At 52.0% G+C, this 25,173-nt stretch overlaps 1 protein-coding gene across 5 annotated transcripts; it reads right to left on the bottom strand.

Annotated features, from left to right (window-relative positions):
* Nucleotides 1-103: 103 nt before the first annotated feature.
* Nucleotides 104-22,210, bottom strand: ANKRD22 (ankyrin repeat domain 22). Of its 5 annotated transcripts, none has more exons than XM_072803675.1 (7): nucleotides 21,977-22,210; nucleotides 20,732-20,930; nucleotides 8,862-9,068; nucleotides 4,775-4,882; nucleotides 3,277-3,354; nucleotides 904-1,002; nucleotides 104-536 (listed from the first exon to the last, which is right to left on the bottom strand). In XM_072803675.1, exons 2-7 carry the CDS (start codon nucleotides 20,750-20,752, stop codon nucleotides 459-461), a joined length of 591 nt encoding a protein of 196 aa, XP_072659776.1. In that variant the 5' UTR covers nucleotides 20,753-20,930; nucleotides 21,977-22,210; the 3' UTR covers nucleotides 104-458. The 5 variants fall into 5 exon arrangements, with proteins under 5 accessions (XP_072659776.1, XP_072659775.1, XP_072659779.1 ...); XM_072803674.1 differs by having other exon boundaries at nucleotides 21,982-22,210; XM_072803676.1 differs by lacking the exon at nucleotides 21,977-22,210 and having other exon boundaries at nucleotides 105-536; nucleotides 8,877-9,068; nucleotides 20,732-21,086.
* Between the last annotated feature and the right edge of the window lie 2,963 nt (nucleotides 22,211-25,173).

Here is a 25,173-nt window from a genome sequence, read left to right as displayed (position 1 = left end):
CGTCCCCTCCGTGCAGACTCCCAGCAGGACGACACGGGCTTTTATTGGAGCGCGTGGCCGGTGAAGGTTCACAGAGGAAGCGCCCCGTCCCGTCCCGCCCGTCCCTTCCCTTCCCGTCCCGTCCCCGCCCGACAGTCTCGCTCCCCCTCTCGCTCCTGCAGCAGGACTGAGGAGCCGGTCCCCAGGCGCCACGGGGAAGCGCAGCCTCCAGGAGGGCGGCTCATCGGAGCGACCCAGGCAGCCGCCACCTCCCTCCTCGGGACACCCTGAGTCTGAGACCGAAGCGGAGTCTCCGAGAGCTGCGGGGTCCCCAGCGGCCACCAGCCAGGAGCTCCCCGGAGCGGCGTCACCGTGGCACCTGCCAAGCCGGGAAGCGCCCAGGTCCTCGGCCGCCCAGCGGTGCAGCCGGTGCAGCCGGGGACGCGATCCAGTCCCGCAGGTCTCCGGCGTCCCCAGGGTTAGGAGCCCTTCCTTAGCATGGCCTCAATCTGCGGGAAGCGCAGTCTGCGCGCCACCTCCAGGCAGCTCTCGCCTCGCTGCGGAGACAGAAGTCACGGTCGGTCGGTCGTGCAGCCGCGCCGGGCCCAAGCGGGGACTAGCCCCTCGGCGAGGACGGGGAGCTGCGCTGTCAGCGTGGGAGCCGGTTGATTCACCCCAACACGAAGCCACCGCTGCTGGGAGGGCCCTCGGGCCGTGGCCTCGGATTCCTTTTTTTTTAGGCTTTTATTTATTTATTCAAAGAGACCCGGAGAGAGAGGCAGAGACCCAGGCAGAGGGAGAAGCAGGCTCCCTGCAGGGAGCTCAACCCGGGACTCGATCCCAGGACCCCAGGGTCACGGCCTGAGCCCAGGGCAGGCGCCCACCCCTGGGTCACCCCCGGGACCCAGGCCCTGGGATTCTTACCTTGTTTTTGATGGTGGGGTCCGCCCGGGCCTCCAGCAGCAGGGGGACGAGCGTCTGGTTCTTCATCTGGCAGGCGTAGTGCAGCGGGGTGCAGCCGGCCTACAACACACGGGCTCAGCGCTCGCCACCGCGGCAGGTGGCCCTCCCGGCCGGGACTCCCCGTCCCAGGGCACACCCAGCAGACGCTCCTGGTCCGCAGCGCCGCCACCTCCCCGCCCCCGACACACACGGGCCCATCCTCTGTGGGTGTCGACCCAAGTCCCCACAGCCTGCAGCAGGCGGCGGAGGTCCAGGAGGTCCGCGGGGGCGCAGCCCGGAGGGAGGCCCCCAGGCCCGCATTCTGGAACACTGGACCTGCTCTGTTGGGACTCGCTCAGAACAGCGGCGACAGATGACAGGACCGTGGCCTCGGTGTGCGGACACACCAGAGATACCCCCCCGCCCCGGTCCCCGCGGGTCCTGCCCGGGCACTCCCCTCCATGAAGCGGTGACACGCAAGGGAGCCCGGCTCGGAACCTCCCCGCGTGAAATAAAGGGTCCGATTACCGAAGGGCACGTGCACGGGGCACCTCGAGGTGGAAGGGAAAGGAGTGTGACTGTGAGTGTGAGAGAGTGTGCGTGTACACGGGAATGACATGCGCAGCCAGACACAGACCCAGGGACGCAGAAAGACGTCCCAGAGAAATCGGGGTCACAGGCAAAGCTCCAGACCTTCTGAATTTAAACGGGGAGACCAGGAAGAGGCCTCAGCACGTCTCCTGCCTCGTCCTCTCTGGAGGGTTTTACTGATTCATGAGAGCGAGCAAGCGAGCAGGGGAGGGAGAGCGAGCCGGGATGCCACTGCCCCTGCGCCGGAGCCCAGACCCTGAGGTCATGACCTGAGCCCCCCCCGGGCGCCCCCACCTAAGGGCTACCACCGGCTGACGTGATACACTGCACGGCTGCCTGAGGAAAGGGCAGGGCACAGGAGCCGTCTGCCCGAATCCACTCAAAAGTCCTATCTTAGATAGAAGAAAAAGCATGCATTTCATGAACTTATTCTCACATATTCACACACACTCAGGCATGTGCACACGCACACACACATACGCACATGCACAGACACCCACATGCACACACACCTAAATGCACACACTCATGCATGCACACACATGCACACACCCATATGAACACACTCATGCATGTGCACACGCACACACACATGCACGGACACACCCACATGCACACACGCACGCGGAGCTCCCTCCATGTAAACACATGATACCAACAACCAAACTAAGACGATGTAAATGAGCAATAGAAACGGGGTGGGCACATCTCCTGCACCGCGGAACAGTGGTAACACACGTGCACACACGCAGAGGCACACAACAGGAAATAAGTTAGGAACCGCAAGGAAAATATTGGTTCTCGTCTACTCAAACTTCAACCGGCTACTTTTCCGATAAAGACCCGGGAAGCCAAATAGAAAATGAGCAAATAAAAGCTCATAGAAATAAACACTGGATGCAGTTACGATGGTTGGCGGGAGGCCGAGGAGCATGGGGTCAGGGCGGAAGGTGGAGACAGAGCCTCGGGCCTAGAACCAGGAGGACGTGAGAGGCTGCTGCTGGGCGCCGGCCTCACGCTGCCGGCCGGCCTGGTCCTGGTCCCGCTGACCCGTCGACACCCGGGTCCTCCGGGCGCTCCCTGCGGGCCGGGCGCCGCCAGCCTTGCGACGCAGGTCCCACCAGTGTCCTCACCTCACAGCTGGCAAAGCCAAGAGTCGGGTGGGTTTGAGTGGCCACAACGCCCACCGGCACGGAGGGACAGGCCGGGTGACACGGATGCGTTCGGCCCCCGGTGTCCTAACGTCCCAGGATGGAAGTTCCTTAGCGGAGCCTGCATGTCCCCTAACTTCTCACCAAAGGCCGGAGGTTCCTTTAAAAACGTCCTCGAGGGTGGCAGCTGGGGGGCTCAGTGGGTGAGGCTCCGGGCATGACCCCGGGGTCCTGGGGTCGCGCCCCATCGGGCTCCCTGCTTCTCCCTTTCCCTCCGCTGTCCCCTCCCCGCCCCCCGACTCGTGCTCCCTCTCACTTACTCGCTCCTCTCTCAGATAGAAATACACAGAATCTTAATAGAAATAAAGACGTAAATGAAAACATCCCAGAGCCGATGGAGGCTTCATCCCCGTGAGCGCAGCAGCAGCACCCCAACGGCTTCCAGGCCGCCTGCCTAGCAGCAGGAGCACAGAGAGAAAATGGGGTGCCAGGGAAGAAAAGGAAAACGCAGACGTGTCTAGAAAAACGCGGCCAGCGGCTTTGCAGGAGACGCGCCCACGCGGGCAAACACCGACTCGAGTGTTTTTCCGGATGAGCGAGCGCAGGGACTTACGCAGTCGGTGGCGTTGACGTCGACGCCGGCGTCCAGCAGCATTCGCACCAGGGCCTCGTTCTGCTTGGTCTTGGACACCTGCGACGAGCAGCGGGTACCGAGCGGGTTCCTCGACGGGCACTGTCTCGGCTTCGTGCCTCACTTGTCTACTCAACGGGACTTACTGCGATCCCGACCCGTCTATGGCGCTCCCCGTCCTGGAGCCGGGGAGCCCTCCCTCCTGGGCTGTCCCGTCACCCATCCCATCGGCTCTGCCTGTGGCCCTGTGATCCCACGTGCGTGTCCGTGGTCACTCCACGGACCCGCTCCTCACGAGGCTCTAGCTCCCACCAGGCCGAGGGCTACCCCGTCGGCCTCCCCGGCGCAGCGCGGGCTCACGGCGGGCCCGGGGCAGCCCGTTGGGAGGGACTGGACAAGGAAGGAGATGAAGAGGCTCCTCAAAGCCCACGTTTCCGGCCCAGTCCCCTGAGGCTCAGCACGCGACAGTGCGGGCACCCGCCCGGCTGCTTCGGGGGCACAGGTGGGCCAGCCGCTGGCCCCGCACGACGCCCCACCAGTTCCCCCCTCACCCTGCCATCCCCCCACTCCCGCCCTGCAGCCCCACCCCTGCGGCAGCCTCTACACGGGTTTTCTCCTCCTCCTTTCTCTGAGGCAACGTAGGCCTTTCGGGTCCTTCCCCTAAAACGTCCTGTCCTGGCGCTTAGGCCTCACGCGTCACAGACGTGCAGCGCAGGCCCATGAATACGCCTGACAAACGCACGGTCAGAGGCGGTTATTGGTCACAAGCAGCATTTCAACCAAGGCCTCCAGCTTTGAAACATCCGACCGTCTTGGGGAGCAGGGTTGTGGGTCAACAGATCCTTGCTCATCACCCCCGTGATGGTCTCGGAAGCGAACGGCCAGGCCCCCGCCAGCCCGGAGACCGCACACATGCCAACGCCGGGCCGAACGCGCAATTAACTGTTGAAGAACTTCCCCGGAGTATCAACAGATCACGTGTTTCTCAGTGACTTGTGATTTTTCTCCTTCCCATAAACCCAAGCATCATAATCAGCGTTATCGCAGTTAACTGGATTTCCTCAAATTCTGTGACTTTTTTTTTTTAATTTTCTGAAGATTTTATTTATTTATTCATGACATTTAAATACCCAAGGGGGTAATGACACTTCCCGCTGGAAGACTGTGCTGGAGAAAAGAGGTGATAAGGGAATTTTTTCTTAAAATTCAGGATTTTCTGCTTTCTTCAGAGGATGCTTAATCAAGGTTAATTTATTTTTCTAGTTATTTTTATTAGTTTATTTTCTGATTATTTATTTTACTACTGATTCACCTGGTCGACTACCTTTCTTCTTTCTACGTTTAGGACACGAACCAAGAGCTTGTTTGGTCCCTGGTTCTCTGCCTCTGACCGGCCCAGGCAACCCAACGAGTCACAGTATTGACCCCCAGCGCCCCCGGCGTGCACCCCGACCCCGTGAGCACCCGGGGTGCCACTCACCATCAGGAAATACCCAATAAGCAGAACGGGCATCAAGAGGATGATGAGTAGGTAATCAAAGAAGGTGAATCTCTTCTTCACAGCATAATGCAAGCAGTTTCTCCCTTTCTGAAAATTAAGAAAAGGATTGTTTATTAATATTTGTCTCAGGTTTCACATTTTCAGATCGCAAAATGAAAGAGTTTCATCTCAAAAATAAATAAATAAATAAATAAATAAATAAATAAATAATTTTCAAAAATTAAAAAATTAAAAAAATTAAAAAATTAAAAAAATTTAAAATTTAAAAATTTAAAAATTTAAAAAAATTAAAAAAAAAAAAAAAGAGTTCCATCTGTGGGTCGCCTGGCTGGCTCAGTCGATAAAACATGCGACTTTTGATCTCAGGGTCATGAGTTCAAGCCCCATGTTGGGCAGGAGAGCTTACTTTAAAAAAAAAATACTACATTATTAAAAACAAAGTTGGTTTGTGGTTTTTATTTCTATGGTACCCATGGCAAGTCTTTGTGTGGAGCGTGTCTGATTCACGAGACCACGTCTCCATTGACTGGGATGTCAAGCAGAGCACAGCCTGAAGAACAAGTCGGGGGGAAGCCACAGAGCGACAAGAGTGACAAGCTCATCTTATTAGTCATCAAAAGATGGATTTTCAGGGGCCTCAGTGGCTCCTCAGCAACAATCGACCCTTTGTTTCAGTCCCGGTCCTGACCTCGGGGCGTGGGATCGAGCCCCGTCCAGGGCTCCATGGGGAATCTGCTTGAGACTCTCTCTCTTCCTCACCCTCTGCCCTTCCTCCCATCACACTCTCTTTCTTGAAAATGAATAAATAATTTTTTTTAAAAAAAGATGAATCCTGGGGCACCCAGGTGGCTCAGTGATTGAGCATCTGCTTTGGGCTCAGGGCATGACCTCGGGGTCCCGGGATCGAGTCCTGCGTCGGGCTCCCTGCATGGAGCCTGCTTCTCCCTCTGCCTGGGTCTCTGCCTCTCTCTCTGGGTCTCTCATGAATAAATAAATAAATCTTTAAAAAAAAAAAAAAAGAATTCTTACGTGTGTGTTAGTTTTGAGGGCAAAGCATTGAGATACAAATATAGGACTGAATTCAGTGTGAAATGCTATAGTCATCCCTGAACATCTATGGTATAGGATTATGCCTCCTGTGGTTTGTCGACGGGAAGACCTTGACCGCGGGGCGTACCTTCCCTGCTCTACACGCATACGCGCACTGGGCGAAGGATTGGGATGTGCAAATACGTATCAGGTGATAGACTTAAGCTTCTAGAGGTTGTGGGGGATGTGAAACTTCAAGGTCTCATGACCAAACAGAGGGAGACAGAAATAAGCACAATAAAAATAACGCAAACCAGGCCACGGTGACTGGAATGCCAACCAAGTCAATGTGAAGAGAGAGAAAGCCAGAGAGAAAAGAGACGCTACGTTCTGCTTGAAGGAGGCACTGTTCTTAAATAAGAGCACCTTTTCACTTTTTGTCTTTTTATTTTTATTTATTTTTAAGGATTATTTATTCCTGAGAGACACAGAGAGAGAGAGAGGCAGAGGGAGAAGCAGGCTCCATGCAGGGAGCCCGATGCGGGACTCGATCCCAGGACCCCAGGGTCACGCCCTGGGCTGGAGGCAGACGCTAAACCGCTGAACCACCCAGGCGTCCCCTTTTTGTCTTTTTAATACCAAGGTATATATGTTCCCTGAAAAATTTTACAAACTACGCAAGTATATAACGACAATTTAAAATCAGCCACTTTCAAAAAAAATAAAATAAAATAGAATAGAATAGAATAGAATAAAATAAAATAGAATAAAATAAAATAGAATAGAATAAAATAAAATAAAATAAAAATAAATAAATAATAAACAATAAATAATAAATAATAAATAAAATAAAATCAGCCACTTTCGAACAGCCCAGAAATATCTGTTGACATTTTGTCTGTATTGTCTTCCAGTCTTTTAAACTGCATCGTGTGGAATTTGAAACCACAGGATCCTACCGCATAAGCAAAATCATATCTGCAGTTTTTTTTCTCAGTTAACAGAATGTGTGCATTTTCCGTGCCTTTTAACACTTCTAAACATCTGACTGTAACGGCTGCATGACTGTCTGTTGAACGGAGCTATTCCAATCGATTTACCAAACTCTACCTGTTGGACATTTCAAGATTTTAACTCTTTATTCTTACGAATTATACTGATAGGACGCCCTGATTCACAAGGTTTTGTCAACATTCCCTGATTCGTCCTTAGCAAAAGTCTCTAAAAGGATGATTGCTGACGTGAAAGGTATGAACCCTTGTTAAATCGTGCTCCGCTAAAACCATAAGGATTTAAACTTCCTTCCTGACCAACACTCAGTTTCCTTTTTTAATCCTGGTCAATTTGACAGGCCAATGGGGTGGAAAAAAAAGGAAAAAGTATACTTATGTTTTAATTGGCTTCCCGTAGAATTGCTGTTCTCTAGTAGGCATGCGCATATGAATTGCCCCAGAAATGTTTTAAGGCCTTTGTCTATTTATTACTTCTGAAAATACGTCGTAAACATAGACTTAAGAAATGAGGAGGCACCGGTTAAATTATTTATGTACCACGATCAGTAGTGGGGAAAAATTAAGATTATTCATTCAATATAAAAAATAGTGAAAGGGAATAAAGGGGAAAGGAGGAAAAATAAGTGGGAAATATCAGAAAGGGAAACAGAACATGAGAGACTCCTAACTCTGGGAAACAAACTAGGGGTGGGGGAAGGGGAGGAGGGCGGGGGGTGGGGGTGACTGGGTGATGGGCACTGAGGGGGGCACTTGATGGGATGAGCACTGGGTGTTGTTCTGTATGTTGGCAAGTTGAACACCAATAAAAAATAAATTTTTTTAAAAAAGATTACTCATTCAAAAACCATTAACCATGTTTTAAAAAATAGAAAATGTAAGCCTTGTTCTGATAAAATCTCTATTTTTCTAACGGATCCCTAGAGTCCTTTCCGAGCTGCTCATGATACCAGGGGGTCCCAGCAGGCTGGTTCAGGTTCTCTGCTTTCATGGCCCCCTCCCCGTGTTGACCCACACTCCTCGGGGTGTGCTAGGGAGACGGTGTCGTACCCCACTGCGCCGTGCTCCTGTTAGATTCAGCACAGGCATAACTTGCATTTATTTTTATTTATTTATCTATCTACTTATTTACTTATTTATTTATTTGTTTGTTTGTTTGTTTGTTTGTTTTTACGACTTGCGTTTAAACTCAACCAGGCAGAAAATAGTATTAAGTACGAACAAGAAGGTCCAGTAGAGATCCATTTTCCGAGAATATATTATGGCTCCAAACGAGCTGGTGTTGGACTGACACAAAGGGGTCAGTGGGGTCCTGCCCCCGTTTGGCCTCACTGAATGTGTGTCAGTGGGAACAGGCCACTCATGGTCATTAGTTATTTTTTTTCCTATGTATTCGCTTTTGCTGTGAGGCGGACACTGGATGCTCGAACGTGCTCCGACCGGATGCTCACAGCAATGGTCCTGAAGACCCACCAGCGGGAGCCGCATCTGGGTACAATCTCTGTGCCTTCTGTGGGGCTTCAAGGAGCCTCTGGGTCACGAGCCTGCTAGTCCTTGACAATCTCTCTCTGGCTTTCTTCAATCCTATAAGCAATCCTATAGGCAAGGTGTAGGCTCTTCTGGAGAACATTGACCTAGTAGGTAAAAGCCTAATGACATAGCACCGCCAGGTCACTACTTTTTTCCGGGAAATCTTTCTGTGACGGTGAAGGGGAGGAGCAGGGGAGGCAAGCGGAAGGAACAGCAGGAGCAGGAGGAGGAAAAGAGGGAGAAGCTCTCACTAGTCAAGTGAGTGAACCATTACCTTTCTTTTCAGAAGCAGGAGGACGTAATTCCCCACAAAATACGCCTGCTGCTTGAGCTATGATTTCTTTGCCTTCTTAGCCTAATAGAATAGTACGTGTCTGTCCCTCTAAAGTAAGGCCAAAAACGAAATGTTGGTGCCAGGAGCTCCGCGCAAGGAGCACGGCATCCATCACTGCCGTGCGGGGGGCGGATGACCATGGTCGACGGCTCCCTCCACTCACGTGTAATGGGCTCACCCGGTTTTTGAGGTTGACGTCAGCATTTCTTTTTAAAAGGAAGGAAACGATTCTCAGGTGTCCTCGCCTGCAAGCGCAGATCAGGGGGGTGTCTCCATTAAAGCCGTCTCGCACGTTGATGCAGGCGCTGTCGTCTCTTACCAGCTGCCACACCTGCCCAAAGTCGTTCTGGTAGGCCGCCTGGCAGATGGGCTGAGGGGCGACACGCGAAAGCAGAGTTTCAATACGGCTCTAACGAAGCCCCCCGTGAGAGGGGTCCTCGCCCATCACTTGAAACTCAAGTGTTCCCAAGCTGTGATCGTAGGTGACACGTTCGGTCTCCATCACACCGCGGCTTGAATCATTTAGAAAGTGTTAGAATGAGCTTTGCAAGGCATGATGGGAGCCTAACAGCAAGACCGAAGCCGACCTCCCCTTGCCCCATGGGCCCCCCCGGACCCCTGTTCTCAATGCCTCAGTTTCGGCTCCTTCCATCTGGGCTGCAGCCCTCGCGGCCCCTCCGCACGGGACACCTTTGCCCCCGTGTCGTCCCCCTCCAGCTGCGGGCGAGCCGGCCCTTCAGGTCACCACTCAGTTCTCCCCTTATCAGGCCTTCCCAGGCCAGCGCTGGTTCCCCACAATTGCCACCTGTCGCTCTTTCCTGAGGATTCCTTATGGCGTGGCCCAGGCTGGTGCACCGGGAGGGGCTGAGGCTCAGGCCGCCCCGGCCCTCGTCACCCCAGGTCCCCCGCCCGGGGCCCCGGAGGCCAACACTCCACATTCTCAGGCTGATTTTATTCAGAAGCGTGAACCAAACCCGCCGCCCAGAAGGATGCGCGGCGCACAGGTGGCGCTCAGCCGGCGGGATTTACTGCCCCTGCGCGTCCAGGCGGCTCTCCTGGGCGACAAGGCCGTGGCTCCCGTGCGGGCCGCCGCGGTCAGGTCGGAGCACAGAGGCGCTGCCCAGCTGGAGAAGCAGAGGGACAGCGGCCGGAGGCGGGCAACATGCGCCAGCTGCGGCCCCGGGCTCGGCGCTCTAGGCTCCGAGCTTGCCAGACACCATGGTCCCGAGCTTGTAGGGTTCACCCCTTGAGCCCAGGGCCCCACTGATGGAGCATCCTAAGGAAAGTCGGCTCCGCAGCAGAGGGAGGCAAACCTCTGGGCCCCAAAAGGACGTGAGCACGAGACACGGGTCCAAAAAGCAGCCCAAACGCACAATGACGCACGTCACCTTCCTGCCACCCTGGCATCACCCCGGGAGCAGACCTGGTCACCAGCTGGGCTGCCGCACGGGGCCCCGAGCAGCTGGACCGATGCGAGTCTGCCGGCAGCAAACTGGCCCGACGTCTGGTTCCGCGGCCACCGTCCTGCGGCCCGTGGGCAGATCCCTTCCCCTACGTGTGTCCGTGTCCTCAGTCACGAAACAGAGGAATGGGGCAAGTCGTTGTACGTTGTCACCCCACGATGGCCACACGCTGGAACTCAAATCCCTCCCCAACCGATGCACCTTCCGCATCATCTGTAAGGCCAATGGGTGACCCTTTTTTTAAAAATCACGACATTAAAAATAACGGAGTATTTCATGTTGTCATCCAGATTTCCAGCTGCTCTTAAGCAATTAAAGGCTTTCCAAAAAAAACAAAAACCTTAAAAGCCTTGACAGCCTGAGCTCACACCGGCAGGGGACACCGCAGGGGACACCGGGTAAGGGCCCTTGCACTTGGGCTCCTGAGAATCTTTGCAGAGAAAGAGGAGGGAGGGGAAAGGGAGCTGGTCTGCCTTCGGGTGCTTCCTGGGGCCCCTGGAGTGACCAGCCTCGTGGTCTCTCAGGGTCCGACCCTCAGGGTCCCTCCCGGCCTCCCCCAGCCCCGCACACAGTCCTGGCCGTGCAGGGAGGCGTCCTCCGGGCTCATCAGCCTCCTCCCAGTGCCCAGCCATCTCAGAGAAGGTTCTGGGCCCGCGTAAAGCCCCAGCGTCCCCCAGCGGGCAGCCCTCGCTGAGCCCAGGGAGGCCGCCTGGAGGAGGAGGCTGCGGAGTGGGGGGTGGGGGGGTCAGGCAACCCGGCCCAGAGGGAACAGGTGCAGGGGTGCACGGTGATGGCGGTGCCTGTCCCCCCCGCGCCGCCCTGTGAGGCCTCAGGGCCCAAGGCCCGGGCTCCGTCCTCAGCAGGACCGACCCCGTGGGCGGCACGCAGGCCTTGCCCCCTGCGCCCTCCTTCACAACGGCAGTGAGGCCGCCCTGACCCCGGGTCCTCCAGCCTTGGCTGCCCTGCCCCGTGCGCTTCGCCATGGAGCAACAGCCCGGGGTGCGCTGGGCTGGGGCCTGCCCGGACCCTTGCCCCTGCGCCGCTGTGCCCCCCACGCCCCTGAGCCTCTTGCCCCTGCACCCCTCATCCCTGCTCCCCTCGCCCCTCTCCCCTGCATCCCTGCACCCCTCGTCCCTGCTCCCCTCGCCCCTCTCCCCTGCCTCCCTGCACCCCTCGCCTCTTGCCCCGGCACCCTGTGCTCCTGCCATGAGCCACCTGCCCTCCAGCTGGTTCGGTGAGGTCCAGGGCCACCTCCCTGCCCACCGCACAACCCCTCCCGCCCCGCGGGCGCTTCCCTGGGCCTCCGCCTTCTCTCTGCAACCAGACCCCGGCCTTGACCTGAGAGCCTGCTTGCTGCTCCAGCGCAGGGGGCCTCAAGCCTGGCCAAGCATCAGGGCCCTTTGATTTTCTTAGATTTTTTTTAAAGATTCTATTTATTTATTCATGAGACACAGAGAGAGAGAGGCAGAGACCCGGGCAGAGGGAGAAGCAGGCTCCATGCTGGGAGCCCGACCTGCGACTCCATCCCAGGACCCGGGGTCACGCCCTGAGCCCAAGGCAGGTGCTCAACCCTGGGCGTCCCAGTAACCTAGGGGGGAGACTGGAGCCAGGTGGGGGCGTTAGTGTCACCTAACACAGGGAAGGTTGAGAACCTCTGCAAACTACGCAGGAGGGTGCCCGGGGAACAACAGTGGAGCCGTGATGACCCTTATGCTAATAAGAGGTGAGGAGCGGCAGAAACTCTGGAAACCAAAAAAAAAAAAAAGAAAAAGAAAAGAAAAAAAGAAACTCCGGAAACCTGGACCGTCAGGGACGAGCTTCAGTGCGCTTTACTTGTCCGACGTCTCCTGGCTTTCAAAATACCCCCAGTCTGGGTGCTGGAACCCCAGGCCCAGCCCACTTGGGGCCTCACTCCCAGGCCCTCAAACTGAAGCGGCAGCGGCCTCTCTCGGGGCCATGTGACACCTGCAGCCTGCGGACGAGCGACTACAGATTCTGCGTCTATTATCTAACATGACCACGTTGGGGCGGGGGCTGCGGAGGTGAGGCGTCAGCCCTCTGGTCATGGCCTCAGGGTCCTGGGATCCAGGCCTGCCTCTCCCTGCCCAGCCGAGCCGCCCCCTGCCTCCCCCCTGCTGCACTCTCGTTCTCGCTGTGTCTCTCTCTCAAATAAATAAATAAAACCTTTAGAAAAAAAAGTAATGGGGCTTCCCTGACTCCGGGCCTGGGGAGAGGTCCCGCGGGTCCCTGGCGGCCTTCAGGGGACCGGGCGGGCTGCTGGGGAACCTGCTCGTGCTGAGGCTCCAGCCCCATAAAATGTCTCATAACAACTTCCGAGGAGGATTTGCGCCCTTTGAAGCCAATGGATTCAGGTGGACCCGCGCCCCGGGGAGGGTCTTCCCAGGAAACCTGGAGGGACGCCACCCCCCCCCCCCCGCCCTGTCGGACTCCCCCCTCAGGGACCGCGGCAAGGGTTTCCTTTTATTCCAACAACTGATCTCAAGCCTTTCTCTCTGAGGAGTCATTTCGTCGAACACTAGGGTTTGGAGACTTTTAAGAAGTTCCTTCTTCCAGACAAATACAAAAGGCACAGAGTTTTTTTTGTTTTTGTTTTTGTTTTAAAGGTTGTCTTAGGCTCCCTTAGCCCTTCTGTCCCATGAAGGAAGGCCCCGGAAGGGGCTGGACTGTGGGGACTCGTAGCAACGAGGACAAACGGAGGCAGGGCACACAGCTGCCTGTTTTGTGTTCTTTCTCCAACAAGATCTGCTGGGGACAAGTCGCGTCTGCCGCCAGGAGGCCAGAGGGGCTGCTCGCGGGCTCGGACCCAGGAAGCTCGACGCCGGTGGCAGCAAGGGGAGAGAGCAGGAAAGCCTTCCCCCACCGAGGAGGACCAACGGGGGCTCTAGCCCCCAGGATGCAGCAGATCAGAAGCCCAGGTATCTCCCCAGCACCCCAGGCCTCCGAACAGGTGAGGGCAGGGCCCGGGGGAAGTGAGGACGTGCCCCCCACAGCCTCCGGGGCTTCGGGCCCCCAGCCAGACGGTGAGGAGGCCGGTGCCAGAGCCTCGCAGCTTGGGCCATACTCAGAGGCAGGACGAGCTCTGGTCAGCTTCATGGGCCTTCAAATCCCGCAGAGACAGTAGCCCCGTGGCCCGCAGCTGGCCGAGCCGCTCTTACCCGCGGAACCTGCACCCGCCCCCGCCCATCAGTCCCACTGGCTCAACGTGGAAGCTTCCAGTTCTCCACACACCCATCCCTCCGTCGGCAGCCCTCCCCCCCAGCTTCCGAAGACACCGTTCCTTCCTCAGAACTCCCCCTCAGTGTCCCTAACCCCGGGGGCCCTTCAGGTCAAAGAACCTGGGTACACCACTCCCCCCCTTATATCCTCATGCTTCCTTGATCTCAATGGCCACTATTTATAATTTTTTTTCATGCGTATACGTTCATTTTTAAAATTGGTAGCTCCAAGAGGCCAGGGTCCACTCTCATTTGGTTATCACCACGTCCCAGAAGCTACCATGTGCCTGGAATAGTGTGGTCGACAAATATTGTTGATTCAACAAATGAGTGAGTGAGTGAATGAATAAATATTTACAAAGTTTTGGTCTTGATTTCTGCTCACACACTCAAGTTATCATTTCCTTTTAGAAATGTGACTTGGGGGATCCCTGGGTGGCTCAGCGGTTTAGCGCCTGCCTTTGGCCCAGGGCACGATCCTGGGGTCCCGGGATTGAGTCCCGCGTGGGGCCCCCTGCATGGAGCCTGCTTCTCCTTCGGCCTGTGTCTCCCCCCCCCCCTCTCTCTATCATAAATAAATAAAAATAAATCTTTAAAAAAAAAAAGAAATGTGACTTGGTACATTACCATTTGTAAAATAAGGAAAGAATTGAGAAACCAAATAGAGCGGAAGCCCCATGGTGCTGCCTTTTTCTGAATACACAATGCCAAAACTAGGGGTTCAACATGCAGACAAAGTAGAGGGAGCTGGTAAGATCGCGAAGGAAGCGTTTTGTTTCCATCATCTCCGCCTTTTCTTCTCTCGTATCGCAGAATGACAGGACACTAAACCCAACCTCACCCTGCTGTCTTCTTTTATAAAGCCCCATGGAGTTCCTGGTGTGGTCAGTACTGAATTATAAGTTTACTTGACTTCCAGTCCAATGGCCTTCCCATTGCCAACAGCTCTCACCCCGTCTCCTCTTGACTCAACCAGCTCTCCCCCAAAACCCTATTTAACCTCCATTTATCGTTAGACCTTTCCAAATTTAAAGGGAAACATCATTCTGATGTTATTTTCAAGACATTCCCCCCGCCAGCCAGTAGAGTGAAGAGTCCACAGAAGAGTCTACATGTCTGTTAAGTATGAATTCCTGACGCCTCGGAGTTGAGTTCTTACACATCTTCCTTCCTTCCAAGTTGTGTAATACTTTGCAGTGCAGTACTGGTCTGCAGGGTACGAGCGGCCCGTAGCTCTCTGCTACCTGGATTCAGCGTTCCCTATCCTTTCCCTCGGAGAAACAGGGGACAGTGTATCCTAGCGGGGAGGAGTACTGGCAGAAAGCAGAGGGGTTAAGACCAACTCGTTTATGGAATGTGGTGTCCCAATTGAGAAAGTAAGTGGGCAAAGAACCAACGTGTTCATCAGTGGTGGAAGCATAATTTCCCTGAGTAGACAATTCAAGTCTCCTCTCCCAGCCCCCAGTCTCTAGCCAGGAAGTGCTTTTAGTTGCATAACCCTGGGCAAGTTACTTAAACTACCTTTGCTTCAATGTTTTCATTTGTAAAAAAAAGACAATAATAGTGATTCTCTCATATGGTTGCTGTAAGTATTAAATCAGTTAATACGCATGAAGTGCTTGAACATGACCCCATATATAACAAGACCTAATTAAATGTTTCCTGTGATTGTAAATAGTACGAACAAATATGTGTGATAAGGGCTTAAATGAGTCAGCCCTGCTTGAGGGCCCAGCTTCCTTAGCAGGGGTTGGTTATTCCAATCTAGGTTCTCTCACTGAGCTCTAACACACCCTCTGTTCAGACGCCAGGACCAACCTGGGAATGCCTCCTTACTCTCTCCTTCTCTCTTAAAAATATATTGGGGGGCACCTGGGTGGCTCGGTGGTTGAGGGTCTGTCTGCCTTTGGTTCAGGGTGTCATCCTGGGGTCTTGGGATCGAGTCCCACATCTGGGTCCCTGCATGGAGCCTGCTTCTCCCTCTGCCTGTGTCTCTCCCTCTCTCTCCCTCTCTCTCTCTCTCTCTCTCTGTGTGTCTCATGAATAAATAAGTAAAGTCTTTTTTTAAAAAATAGATAAATAAATAAAAATAAAAATATACTGGAAACATCCCAAATGTCCACAGATGGATGAATGGATAAAGGGGTGGCACACACACACACAATGGAATACTACTCAGCCATAAAAAAGAATGAAACCTTGTCATTTGCAGTGTGGATGGACCTCACTGAGGGCATCATGCTACTGAAATAACTCAGAGCAAGGTGAATACCATCTGATCTCATTTATGTGTGGAATCTAAACAATGTCAACAGGAACAAAATAAAATCAACAACAACTACAAAATCCAGGGCATGAGAATAGATTGGCGGCTGCCTGGGGTGAGGTGGAAGAGGTGGAAGGTGCTAAATTGTTGAAGGGAGTCAAAAGGTACAAATTCTGAGTTATAAACGAATAAATCATGGGGACATAATATATGTCTGGAAGTAGCTAGGAGAATAGATCTTGAAAGTTCTTGTCACAAGAAAAAAGTGTGTAAGGATCTGTGGTGATGGACGTTAACTGACCTCAGTGTGGTGATCATTTTGCTACAAATACGGGGTCATTACCCTATACGTCTGAAACTAATATAATGTTATGTCAAGCATTCCCCAATACATGTGTGCATGTCTATATATACAGAATATGGACCCCAAATTCATCCCGGCATAATAATTATTTTGAGCTGAAGGCAACTGAGAAGAAGCAGATTTAAGGAAAGCTCTCTGCCTTCCTCCTATTTAGCTAAAAGCATGACGTAAATTTGTGAAGGAAATTCCCTCCCAGGAAGAACAGAGGTTACCCTTGTCAGCCCAGAGAAGGCACCAAGGGAATCGACATAATAAAATTTACTAAGTAGCCCTCGTCTTCCATTAGCGCCACATTATATTTCACTTCCACAGTTTGCCACCCTAGACACTCAAAGCCCTTCTCCCGTGTCTGATCGCTCCTCTGATCAAGCATCGTCTTTCTGTTGAGATGCTGCAAGATCCCAAGTACTAATCACCCTGGTGAGTTACCCCTCGATGAATGCTCCCACACGTTTGCACAATGCCTGTGCTAATAAATTTCTGTTTGCTTTTATTTTGTTAATATTTCAGTTGTCACTCTAACTTGCAGGGCTCCAGGCAATCAACCCGAGATGAGAAGAGGGACAAAGAATTTTCTCCTCCCCTACAGCTCTAAGGAAAAATGACAAGCCTACATTCCCAATCTAGAAAAGTTTCTCACACTCAAGGCGGGAGGTGGAACTTTATTAAGTTGTTTTTTTGTTAAAAAAAATTTTTTTTGTTAAAAAAATAGATGCCTTGGTTAAGAGTACACATATCCTGATGAGCACTGAACGATGTGTGGAACTGTTGAATCACTGCATCGTACACCGGAAGCTAATAGAACCAACACGGTGTGTTAACTACACTGGAATTAATTTTTTTCCATAAAGGTGCTTTTGGCAGTATAGGACCAAGGGTGGGGCAGGACTGGCTCGCTCTTGCCCTGTTTTTCTTTATACCTAGGAAGCACAGAGCGACTGACACGGGGCAGAAAAGAGAGCGGTGCACACATGACAGATGAGTAGGTTATGTTTTCATATTTGAGGGATTACTCCAGAGCTTCTCAACCTCTTTAAAATTGGAGATGGGAGAGTCTCACAAAAGGTCCACCCCCCAACCTTCTGCATCAGGACATCCCCCCCCCCCCCCCAGGGTAAGAGTAAACTGTTGTTTTTTTTTTCTTTTCCATTCACAGGTAATTCCCACTCCCACATGCAGCGACAGTTGCAGCTTATAGAAAGCGAGCTAAACTTTCTTCTGATCTAAAAGGACCCACTTCTCTTCAGCACTTACAACCATTGCTCGAGCCAGATTACTCCAGTCCTAGGTGTGGAATAACACAAAGTCAGTCTAGGTATCAAGAAGGTGGTATCCTGGGATAATAGGTATCTTCAAAAACTTCAGTGGAATTGGTGCAGCTCTAGAACCCACTGCCTTGGACACCATGACTCGGTCAATAGAAAATGCAAACTGTCTAAAGCCGGCCCACAACCCAGAGCCCCTGGGACAGAGCTTCTTGAGAACGCCCTCCTACTAGCCCAGGATCCCCCGGGATCAGCTGTTGCTGGGGAAGAATGAGACAGCAAAATAAACACCTCTGTGCCACAAACAGCATCCTCGACCCAGCTGACACTAAGGAAGATTTAACCCTTATTCCTCATACAAACCTGCCACTCAAGCTAGGTTTTCCAATGCTTTTACTATCCTCAGTGGTGGCTACTTCTACCTTAAAAAGAAAGAAGAAGAAGAAAAGAAGAAGAAGAAAGAAGAAGAAGAAGAAGAAGAAGAAGAAGAAAAGAAGAAGAAGAAGAAGAAGAAGAAGAAGAAGAAGAAGAAGAAGAAGAAAACAGAGGAGGAAGATGAGGAGGGAGAGAGGGAGGGGGTGGAGGAAGAGGAGGAGGAGGGGAAATAGTAGTGGTAGTTGATATCAAGGGGGAATTCTGCAAGTTGAGAAACTATTTGCCAAAAAGGGAAACAACTATCTCCTTTCCAGAAATGGTGGACTTCCCGGGGGTCCTGTGTGTCCCGTTGCTGTTAGCAGAGTGAGTAGACAGGGTAGAGATGGAAGGGCCTGGAATCCACTTCCACTTGTGGTGTGGAGTTGCATGGTCACAACATCTGTGTCAACACTACCTTAGACTACCTGGGATCAATATTAATTAGGGACTTTGAACAATGACCAATGAGCTTGTAGGCATGTTAGGGATTTTTATTTTTATTATTTTTTAAAGATTTTATTTATTTATTCATGAGAAACCCAGAGAGAGAGAGAGGCAGAGACACAGGCAGAGGGAGAAGCAGGCTCCCTGCGTGGACCCCGACGCGGGACTCGATCCCGGGACCCCGGGGTCACGTCCTGAGCCAAAGGCAGATGCTCCACCGCTGAGCCACCCAGGGATCCCCGTGTTAGGGATTTTTAGGGGTGCATGTATGCATGTGTGCTTGCACGTGTGTGGTTGTTGAATTTGTCTTTAAATATAGTAAATTCCAAGTCACTTGGTCCTCTGTATATTTGAAAAGTGAAAGATTCATTCCTTTTCTGGGGATATTCACACTGATACTGGAGGGGTTCAGAGTAAGTCTCCCCAAAATATGCCACTTTGGCATGTGAACTCCTTTTTAGCTAGAAGCAATCAAGATCCCACATGCTCAAGAAAAACTTATGCCCTCTCCTTAACTACCAAGAAGAATCTAAATTAGGGGTCTCTCCCAGAATGAGAGTTTTTACCAGAGAGAAATAGTATCTGAGTGACCGTGTGGGGGGCAGGGCACACGTCTAATTGCCAAATATCTGCTCTGCTTTTTGCCTGTGCTTTGGCCTCCTCTCTGTTAAATTTTGGGCCCCTCTTCCACGGCTTAGCTCGGGAGGGCTCCTGTCCCTCATCTCATCCTTCTGCCTTTAAACTCTCATGTACGTAGGGTCCCCATATGTACAAAATTCAATTCAATTTTATCCCGTCAATCTATCTCGGGTCAATTAAGTTCTTCGACGAGTGTAGAGGAAAATTTCCTTCCGCCCCGGCAGCAATACTTGTAAATAATTCAACGTATCTTACTTCGCCTTGACTCAACTCACTGCCTGGCAAAGAACAATTGTTCTAAGTTGTTGTTGTTGTTGTTGTTGTTGTTGTTGTTGTTGTTGTTGTTTTTAACGTAATTATTGCAATCTGGCTACTCAAAGTGTGGTCCAGGGACGGACAGCACGAGCATCAAGGAATTGAAATGCAAATCTTCAGCCCCATCTAGACCAACAGAACAAAAATCTGCATTTGAACAAGAGCCTTGGGTGATCTGTACTCACATTAAAATTTGAAGAGCCCTGGCCTAGAGCAGTATTTCTCTCCCCGGGGAGGTGAATCCACCGCTTATGGGAGACTCAGCTAGGATGCTCCCCTAAAAACTAAGTCCCTGGACCCCACCGCAGACCAGACTGAGTGAAACAGACCGTCTGGGCTGGGGGCTCGCGACATCGCATTAAACAAGTTCCTCTCTTTTAGGTTCCTCAACCTGCAGGCCCTCGAGAGTCTGAGAACCAGCAGCGCAGAAAACTGCGCGTGTTGTCAGTTCGTATGTATGATCGCGTCACCCAGATAAAGCCTTTGAGCAAGACACACGTAGAATTTTAACCTCCTCAAGGTTGGGTTGACTATAGAGACTCAATGACTCTAGTCTCACTGACTAGAGGGAGGCTGGCACACATACACGCACCACGGGCATTAGAAATGATTCCAAGAGCAGAGAAACTGCCTTTGATATGAGGAGAACCACCTTGGGAGGTTCTGCTGAGCATTTGGAACGACATGCAGACTAACAGGTCAATTCTGTCCGAGAGAAAAGGGAGTAAAGGGTGAACAATGACGTGATTACACCTCTTACACTCTAGTTGACGTGTGGCTTGTGCGCCCCCGACACACTACTACAAATTGATTTGATCCTAATAGGTTACTTTCAATTCAGGGGAAGACCTTTTTGTATTCGTCAGATGTGAAAAGCAAAAACTCAAGCTATCAAAAATATATCCTGCATGGATACCCCTCCCATGCGGGGGTGATCTGTATTTATAATTGCTGGTAGTGAATCGCTTTTCAAATGCCAGGCTGAAAGCTGTCACTCCGTCTCTACGGTTCCCTACAAGAGCCAGTCTACTTCTGTATGGTTAGAAAATCCAATTGGGGGGCGCCCGGGGCGGGGCGGGGGGGGCTCAGCGGTGGAGCGTCTGCTTTCAGCCCGGGGCCTGATCCTGGGGTCCTGGGATCGAGTCCCGCATTGGGCTCCCTGCATGGAGCCTGCTTCTCCCTCTGCCTGGGTCTCTGCCTCTCTCTCTCTCTCTCTCTCTCTCTTAGGAATAAATAAAATCTAAAAAAAAAAAAATCCAATTGGGTACAATTTTCACTTTCCCTCTGGAAGTTTGACATCAGAAACATGACTCCATTAATTCTATTTTCATGAGTTCCCGCACGACCCAGATGACCCCACAAACGTCTGGACTTTGCGACATATATATATATTGTACTGTTCTCCACTCCGACCTAGCTAGAGGTTTAGAATCATGAAATAATTTGCCTTAAAGTACTAAATACATCAAAAAGATCTTCGTACACAGCATTTGGCTTTGACTTAACAGTCTCACAGAAAGCCAAACCAGAAAAGGACACATTTTTTAACAGAAGCAGGAAATCACATTAGAAAAGCAAGAGCAATTCTCAACACCTTTGGAACCTTCTTTCCAGAAAGGTCACATACCTCGGAGTATAGGATCCCCATGCTGGTCCTTCACAGATTTGTGCCACCTCTACAGCTTCTTGAATCTTCTGGCAGGATTTCTGATTCACATAAACTCCTTCCCAGCCAAGCGACAGATCCCTAGCAGCCGCGGCCCGTGGCTCGTCCTCTGTCCCCACACCTGTGAGTATTCTTCAGCAACACGGCGGCGATGCGCCTTCTGGAGAACCCAGAACCCAGCCCAACGAACACAGGCATTGGTTTACGGCGTAATGACCCAAGTGTGCATCATCCAGTGTTACAACCCCGAGGAACCGGTTTCTGAGTCATATTTGCTCCGCCAGTGGTGACATGAAGAAAAGAAGGGAGCAAAGTCAAAGGGGAAAGGGAAGTTCTCCCTCTGGCAGGAAGGACCCAGGGTTCAAAATAAAGTGCTGCGTTTCAGACATTTCCTTATTGAAATCTAGTTTCCAGTGGCTCTTGAGAAAGGCTACGGGTGACCAAACCCACTTGTTAGAACCTTGTCCATCTTGACTTTCATGAAAAATAATCCTCGAGAGGCGCCCGGGGGGCTCAGTGGGGCAAGGAGCAGACTCCTGATTTGGGGTCAGGTCCTGATCTCAGGGTCCACGCTCAGCACGGAGTCTTCCTGAGACTCCTTCCCTTTCCCCCTGCCCCCACCCCCAGCTCAAAACACAAGAGAGGAAAAGACTCTTCAAAACTGTCACTATGGATTATGTGCAATCTTTAAGCACAGGGAAGGTTATTTGCTTTTCCCTGATGGTCCTGATTAATATAAACAAATTAAGGTAAAAAACTAATAAATGAAGGTCAATCTTTAAGCTATATTATTTTAAATACATAAAGGTGTTCACTTTCAAGGGTGTTTTGAATAAAGCTTGAGTGACTCAACTTGAAAAAAACCGGACTCAAATGCCAAAAAAAAAAAAACAAAAAAACAAAAAAACACCCACAACTAATCTCTTTGAAGAATCAGTCCCATTTATATCCTACTTAATTATCTTTAAATGTTTATTTTTTTAATTATTTTTTTCTCTCTTTTTTTCTTCTTTAAATGTTTAAATTATACTTCTGGTATCACTATGTTTAATTTTCTTTAATAAGCGCTTTGATTCTGAAGCTAACAAGAAGCACTTCCCCGGCTAACATGGGCTTGAAGAGCTAATAAACTTATTAACACAATAGATATTAAGTTGTCTTAAATACTTAAATATCCTAACACCACTTAAAACAAGAATCACGTACTTCACCTTGAACCTGGCTGTAGGCCCAGCCTCGCGGGAGCTTAAGAATGAACGATTCTGGGTTTCCAGGATGCACGCAGGTTCCTGGGTCTCCCGTGAGTACCCACGAGGCACACTCGGTAACTGGACTTGGTTGGTCCTTCTCTTGCTGGTCTGTCTCTTATTACGGGCGTCTGGGCCGCAGGCCTGGAGGGAGAGGCCGGGCTCTTGTTCCTCTCCACCATCTGACCCTGAGAACAACTCCCTGTAATTACGGAAGAGGAGCTGCTTCGCTGTACAAGTGACAGACAAACAAACCCATAAAAGAGAAATCGGCTCATTGCAATCGGTAAAAACCCTGCAGGCCCCTGAGGTTCACCGGTGTGACGCGGCCCCCAGGCAGCAAGGCCACGTTGGGCAGCTACAGACAGTAGATCTGAATTTTGGGTAAAGTTCTGAAATACCCCACGGGGCGTGCTCATACCAGACGATTGTGTTGCTTAACTGAAAATTAAAGGGGCGCCTGGGGCTCAGTCCGTGCAGTGTCTGCCTTCAGCTCAGGTCCTGATCCCGGGATCCTGGGCCCGAGCCCCAAGTGGGGGCTCCCGGCTGGGGGGGGAGCTGCTCCTCCCTCTGCCTCCGCCCTTCCCTGCTCCTGCTCTCTCTCCTCTCAGATAAATAAAATCTTTTTGAAAAAGAAAGAAAGAGGGGATCCCTGGGTGGCTCAGCGGTTTGGCGCCTGCCTTTGGCCCAGGGCGCGATCCTGGAGTCCTGGGATCGAGTCCCGCATCAGGCTCCCTGCATGGAGCCTGCTTCTCCCTCTGCCTGTGTCTCTGCCTCTCTCTCTCTCTGTGTGTGTGTCTATCATAAATAAATCAATCATTAAAAAAAAAAAGAAAAAAAGAAAGAAAGAGGGGCACCCGGGGGGCACAGCAGTTTAGCCCTGCCTTCAGCCCAGGCCATGACCCCCGGGTCCCGGGATCGAGTCCCTCGTCAGGCTCCCTGCATGGAGCCTGCTTCTCCCTCTGCCTGGGTCTCTGCCTCTCTCTCTCTCCGTGTCCCTCATGAATGGATGGACCAAATATTTTTTTTAAAAAAAGACATTTGACAATATCTGGAGACACTTCAGTTGTCACCATTGGGATGGACACAGGCTCCTGGCATCCAGGGGGCAGAAAGCCAGAAGCCCACCCCCCATGTGTACAGGACAGCCTGGCGCAGCCCAGACTGCACCAAGGCGGGGAAGCCCTCACCGAGGTCAGGGGAGAATTAGAGGGGAGAGGGGAGGACTGGAGAAGTTGAGTGTTGGATGGGATGCGGCTGCGGCTGCGGAGGGCTGGCGGGTCTTTCTCGCCCTCGGGGACCAGCAGGGGGACTCGGAGCGTGGGCCATGCCACCTAGAGACTCAGGAGGAGACCTCGACCCTCGACTTTGTGCGATGGCTCCCAGCGACGGGACGAGAGTAAAGGAGTGTCAGGATCATAGTTTTATTTGTAAGAACATAAAGTAATAAAGCCATCAGTCCGGCCTCCGTGCGGAACGTGGCTTGGAGGCCGCAAGCGAGAAAACAGCAAGGCCGGCCTGGAGGCTGCTGCGTGGAGTCAGCAGGGAGGACACGGAGGGGGGAGGGGTCCCTCCCTCAAGGGAGACACCGGACGTGGGGAGGGGCACAGAGAGCTGCCCCTTCCTACTGTTCCGAGGCCAGCGGCCTAAGCCCAGCAACAGGCCTCCACCCTGGAAGCAGCAACAGGTCCGCTCCCCCCCGCAGCCCTGGACCAGCCTCAGCGGCCGCTCAGTGGTACCCAGCACCACCACCTCCGTCCTGCAGCCCCGCCAGGGGCAGCTTCTCCCCGGAGCTCCCGTAGCAGCGGCACACGATGGCCTGCTCAATGCCCCGGGCCCAGGAGCTTCGGGGTCCGGCCCCCCCCACCCCCCGCGCTCTGCTAGCCGCCCCCTTCTCCTCCCTGCCCCGGCTGGAGAAGGTAGCTGCTCCTGGCTCTCCGTCACCTCCATGCTGTCCCTTTGCCTTCTCAGCCTTGTGACATCCATTCAGATTCTTTATATTAAATGCTTCCAGTTAAAATACCTACTGTGGTTGGGGCGCCCGGTGGCTCAGTGGGTTAAGCATCCGACCCTTGATTTCAGCTCAGGCCATGATCTCAGTGTTGTAGGGTCGAGCTCTGCTTCTGGCTCTGTACTGGGCGTGGAGCCTGCTTGAGATTCTCTGTCTCTCTCTCTCTCTCTCTCTCTCTCTCCCTTTGCCCCTCCCCCTGCTCTCTCTTTCTTAAATTAATAAACAAATAAATACAAATAAAAATGAAAAAAAATTAAAAGTAAGCTGTGTGTTTTTCCTTACTGGGCTCTGACTGATAACGTGTAGAAGCTAACAGCAGGAAGTCTCAATCCCATATAGGCGACGAGCGGAATTGCAGATCAAGGATGGCCTACGTACGTGTTTCCGACTTGGTGCCTTTCCCCAAAATGCAGAATCCTGGAAGGGAAACCGGGTTAGGGAAGGGCTGGGAGACAGGATCTGCTCGGGATCTGCCGAGCTGTGTTTAAGGGACACCCTGGCAGCGCGTCTAAGTGGAGATATCCAGCGGGAAGTGGGTGACGTGGGTCTAGAACTTCACAGGAGGAGTTCTAGGGACAGAGATCTTCAGGGTTCTCAGTAAACAGACCGGTAGTCCCCAAAGTCAGGAATGAGAGCCTTCAGACACCTTATTGCAGCCTTCCTCCCCCTCTACAGCCTGCATGAATTCCTCCGAATAACCCTGTACGGTTATTTCTTCTCTAAACAACCGAACAACGTTTTCTTTTCATCTCAGCACCTTTAAATGTTAACACCCGCGATCTAATTTCGCTAAATCAGAATGTGTTTCTGAGTTCTGTGCTTCGTTCGGAGCCCTGCCATCTTTCTGCGACTCTCTCGCTTGTGAAGAGCATTTTAGACTGTTTGCTTGAAATTAAATCCAGGATTCTGAGGTCAAATCGCAATAATTGTTGTTTCGTACTGAGATGGGGTCTTTGCTCCAAGACTTAAAAGATCTTGTTAAATTTGAAACTGCTCTTGAATTTTCCAGAAAGAAGTTTACGGTAATGGAAGAGGAAATGGGGTCAGCCAGCCCTTAAAATGAAGAACCACACTGGGACTGTAGGTTTAAATTGAAAGTGGGTCGGTTAATTGTTTAGCACTTACGCAACACTTAATTCCACGGC

This window comes from Canis lupus, chromosome 27 (assembly GCF_048164855.1).
Source record: "Canis lupus baileyi chromosome 27, mCanLup2.hap1, whole genome shotgun sequence".
Taxonomy (NCBI): domain Eukaryota; kingdom Metazoa; phylum Chordata; class Mammalia; order Carnivora; family Canidae; genus Canis; species Canis lupus.
Note: the sequence above shows the minus strand (reverse complement) of the source record. Positions and strands in the feature narration are given on the sequence as shown.

Bases quoted from the DNA above. Each gene is read 5' to 3' on its own strand.
- ANKRD22 (XM_072803675.1), bottom strand. From the start codon at position 20,752: ATGGGGATCCTATACTCCGAG. The intron at 3,355-4,774 runs GTGAGTGGCACC...TGCTCGTCGCAG, and splicing joins TTATTGGGTATTTCCTGATG to GTGTCCAAGACCAAGCAGAA. The intron at 1,003-3,276 runs GTAAGTCCCTGC...CGTGTGTTGTAG, and splicing joins ACGTCAACGCCACCGACTGC to GCCGGCTGCACCCCGCTGCA.